We start from the raw sequence: 4,511 nt of genomic DNA on the forward strand, positions 1-4,511 counted from the left end.
CCTCCCCCCCCCGGCTTTTTTTGGAGCATTTTATGGAAAACCTTAATACTTTAGAATGCTTCTTAATTTAAAAAAGACAGTTTCTGACATAATCACAATGTTAAACCTGGCATAATTGACAATTCCCTGATACTAGCTGATACTTAGTCCATAATCGGATCTTCCTGATGTTCTGCAGAAGCCTTTCTACACTTGGTCTGTCATGTCAGGACCCAACAAGGCCCACACATTGTTTTGGGTGTTAGGCCTCCTAGGTTTCTTTTCACTGGGTGACCATATAATTTTTGTCCATATTGGGGTACTTGTTAGGATGAAATGAAAGAGGGCCACATTAGTGACCATACAGGGATGGCAAATGAGGATCTGTGGCCACATCTACCGATTTCCCTTTTGAGGTAGGATACCCTCACTTTTCACCCCCTGCCATTGACTTGAAGAACAGTGTTGTTCTTTTGGGTCTCCCACTTTATGGGTTTATATCTGTTGTCATGGTCACTGGTAGTATTTGCTTTTCCTTTCTCTGTATGTCTCAGACAGTGGCTGTAATGCTGTGATTAGATTGAGTTCACTTCTTTTGGTGTGTTTGTGTTCCATGATAAGACTATGCTGGTGGTGGGGCTATTTCTGCATCACATTGGGAGGCCTGTCTTGCTTGGGGCTCTCACTTTCCATGGTGCTCTTTGTGGTGACCTACCTCCCCTCCTTGGGGAGGCTGTGCGAAGAACCCTACCACCATGTTTGGCCCCCACTCTACCCTGCAGGGTAAGCACTCACTGGCATCTTTTGTCACAGATGCCAAGAAGAAGAGAAGGAAGCCAAAATCGAAGAAACAAGAATCCATCCTCTTGCAGAGCCGGTTAAGCTCCTTGTGCCTGCCATCAACACTACTGCCACCTCCGCCACTGCCACCTCCTGCCACTACCATGGCCTCTGTGGTGGCCCCATCACCCTCTGTCTACACTATGCCCAGGGTCTTTGGCCCCTTTCCTCCGCTGCCCAGAAAGTCGGTCAGTGGGTGTATTGCTCCCTCCATGTGGCTCTGAGAGGGGCAGCCACTGTACCCCTGCTCAGGAGCACCCCAGCAGCTCTCCTGGGTTCACAGCAGTGGCTCTCAAAACTTTGTTTATAAGCAGCAGAACCCTTTTGTAGACTGGGTAGAATGGCAATGGATAAAGCAGATAAAAGGGGGGCTACTTGGGTTGAAGAGTCAGGGTGGCGGTTGAAGTCACAGAGTTCTACCTGCTTGGCCTCAGCAGAACAAAGCAGCCCCATGTGCACTGGGCAGAATCCTGGGGACATGTCAAAGGACAGATGGAGAACCACAGGCCCCTCACCGTATCTTCAGCCCTATACTTGCCTCTTATTGTGGGTGTTGTTCTCCATGCTGCCCTCTGAGTTCCTCTACTGTGCCCTTCCGAACTGCCAGCCTCCCATCCCCCAGGCTGCGTTAGGACCTCCTTAGTTGGCTCTTGACCCCTGTCTCATCCCCTGTCTCCGTAACATTGAGTTCAGAGTGGGCACAGAGGATGAGCTGACATAGTTGCTGATTGAAACTTACATAGTTCTCATAGTTCTTCTATAAGGTGATTTTCTTCACAGTGAGGCCCCCATATTTGTCCTGAGATTACCCCTTTGTTTCCCTGCAGGTGGAGAAACTGGAAGTTTCAAGCTCTGAAGTGAAATTAAACCGGACTGGCCTGTCACGGAATCCAAAGAGGTGAAAGGACTTTATTCTGGGCTTGAAGCAAATGAAACGCAAGCATTTTGGGGAGCATGCTGTGTGCCAGGCTCAGCTATTATTTTCTCCCCACCTCTTAGTTAATCTTCACCACAGGCCTGAATGGTTATTCTCATTGTCCAGGGAAGGAGTCTGGGCTCAGAGGTCTGCTCCATGGAAGGGAGTCCCTGTGCCCATGTCAGAGATGTGCTCACCAAGGCTGGGGAGGCCCTGCTTAGGAGGAGCCCACAGCCGATGTCCCTGCCCTTTGTCCTGTCTTACAGCCACATGGTTGATCTGACTCCCTTGGTCCTCAGCCCTGGAGGCTTCCATTTCTCGTACCTGCCTGGAAACAGTGCACACAAGCTCCATGGCCCTGGCTTCCCCTGGTAAGCGTGATTCTGAGTCTCCTGGGGGCCAGACACTGTTCCAGCTCAGCCCCTGCCTCACTTCTAACTAGCATTGTGGTGAGGCCCAGGGCTGGACAAATGTTCTTTATGATGGTCCCTTCTACTTCCAGGAAGGACCTTAGTGTAACGAGGGGTATCGGAAAAGTGGTTCCTCTTCCCTAGTGTTTGTAATGTTGAGAAATCTGAAACAGACAGCCCAGAGGCCAGTAGAAAGGGAATGATTCCATCAGCTGTGGGCAGCCCTATGATTTATGTATGTGTGTGTTTTGCAAAGCAGGGATTTACTGATTATGGGGTTTTAAAAATCACCTGTTTTTTCCCTTATGGTTAACATTTCCTATGTCATTGAGTGTTATTCCAAAATATGATTTAGACTGGCTGTTTCATTGCATCAGATGACTTTTTTTTTAAAACAGCTTTATTTAGCTATTATTCACATATCATTTAGTTCACCTATTTAAAGTATATAGTTCCATGTTTTTTAGTGTATTCATTTATGAAACCATCACCACAATCAATTTTAGCACATTTTCAACACCCCAGAAGGGGACCCCTTAGCCATCACTCCTCCATTCACCTCTCCTCCAGTCCCTGGCAACCACTCTTTACAGTCTATCTCTGTAAATTTGCTTATTCTGAACATTTCATATAAATGGAATCAAATGTGGTCTTTTGTATCTGGTTTATTTCACATGCCATGTTTTTAAGGTTCGTCCATGTCGTATGAGTTATTTTAAAAATTTTCTTTCAGAGTAGTTTAGGATTCACAGTAAAATTGAGCTAAAAGTGCAGAGAGGTCTCATGTGCCCCCTGCCCCTACACATGCATAGCATCTCTCATTATTAACATCCAACAGAATGGTACATTTGTTACAAGCTGTGAACCTACAGTGACACCTCATAATCACCCAAAGTCCATAGTTCACATTAGAGTTCACTCTTGGCGTTGTACATTCTATGGGTTGAATTTCTTCTTATGGTTGAATACTATTCCACTGTATTATATACTACATTTATTTATTCTTAGTTGATGGACATTTGGATTGCTTCCATTTTTTGGCTATTATGAATAATGCTGTTAAGACCATTTATACACAAGTTTTTATGAGGATATAGTCTTCAGTTTGCATGGGTATACTCCTAAGAGTGGAATTTTTAGGTCTTATGGTAACTGTTTAATATTTTAAGAAACTAGGATGTTTTTCAAAACAGCTGCATCATATTACATTCCCACCAATAGTATATGAGATTCTAGTTTCTTCACATCTTTGCTAACACTTGTTTTTTTGATTACAGCCATCCTAGTGGGTGTGAAGTGCTATCTCATTTTGGTTTTGAGTTGTATCTTCCTGATGGCTAATAATGAGCGTTTTTTCCTGTGCTTATTTATTGGTCATTTGTGTATCTTTGGAGAAATATCTATTCAGATACTTGCCCCTTTTTAAATTGGGTTGTCTTTTTATTATTGAGTTGTAAGACATATTTAGATATTGTAAACACAAGACCCTTACTAGACGTTATGATTTGCAGATATTTCCTCTCATTTTGTGGGTTGTCTTTTACTTTTTCGATGGTGTCATTTGAAAAACAAAAGTTTAAGCCTCATTCCTTTGAAAAGCAATCTGTCAAAACATATCAGGAGAACATAGAAGTTTTCATATTCTTCGATCTAGTGTTTTCAATCCTGGAAACTGGCACCAAGGAAATGATTAAGGGGGGAAAAATGTGATTGTGCATAAAAATGTTTATGGCAGCATCAGTTGAGAAGGAAAAAACTGGAAACAGCTTAAATATATGTTCACATAATTATGGAATATTATGCAGAATTAAAATTATAAACATGATTATGTAGATTCATGAATTACATCTAAGTGGAAGCAATGGGCTATCAGATCAGAAGGAGGTAGGATGGAGAGGCAAGAAGGTGACTGATTGCTGGGTTACAGAGTCGGGGTGGTCACCAAACACTTTTGCCATGTTGTTACAAAGCAAAATTTTAAAATGAAGTATTATTGAGCACCATTGGGTCCACAGAACAGTGGAGCCACACAGTGGGAGTAGGTCATCATCAAGGCATTTTTGTCGCAGTATTTCCTAGCCTTTTCTAGGCATAGTTTTAAAAGTTGTGATTCAATCAGACAATGTAACTTTTTAAAATTTGCTTTTGCCACTTCACATTAAGGCTCTGGTGAGTTGTACACTTCTTGATAGTCCTTTGAACACAAGCTTCATTGATCGTGTAATAAACATCCAGTGTATGTAGTGCTATAACTTATTTAACTCCACTAGGAGACACTTCTAGTTTTCTACTAGTATAGTTAGTGCTGGTATTAACATCTTTATGTGGTAAGCTGTTCCAGAATTTCAGATTAACTTTCTAAAGTG

The 4,511-nt window shown here is 42.8% G+C and overlaps 1 protein-coding gene across 3 annotated transcripts in view; it reads left to right on the top strand.

The window, feature by feature from the left end:
- The window catches only part of LOC102879148, a 10,764-nt gene that overhangs the window by 5,046 nt on the left and 1,207 nt on the right, over positions 1-4,511 (top strand). For all 3 annotated transcript variants that reach the window (XM_015586765.2, XM_006908659.3, XM_015586766.2), the window contains 3 exons: positions 793-1,007; positions 1,647-1,717; positions 2,002-2,106. In XM_015586765.2, the coding sequence (XP_015442251.1) occupies positions 793-1,007; positions 1,647-1,717; positions 2,002-2,106 (391 nt within the window). The remainder of the gene's footprint in view (positions 1-792; positions 1,008-1,646; positions 1,718-2,001; positions 2,107-4,511) is intronic.

Source organism: Pteropus alecto, unplaced genomic scaffold (genome assembly GCF_000325575.1).
Source record: "Pteropus alecto unplaced genomic scaffold, ASM32557v1 scaffold113, whole genome shotgun sequence".
Classification (NCBI taxonomy): Eukaryota; Metazoa; Chordata; class Mammalia; order Chiroptera; family Pteropodidae; genus Pteropus; species Pteropus alecto.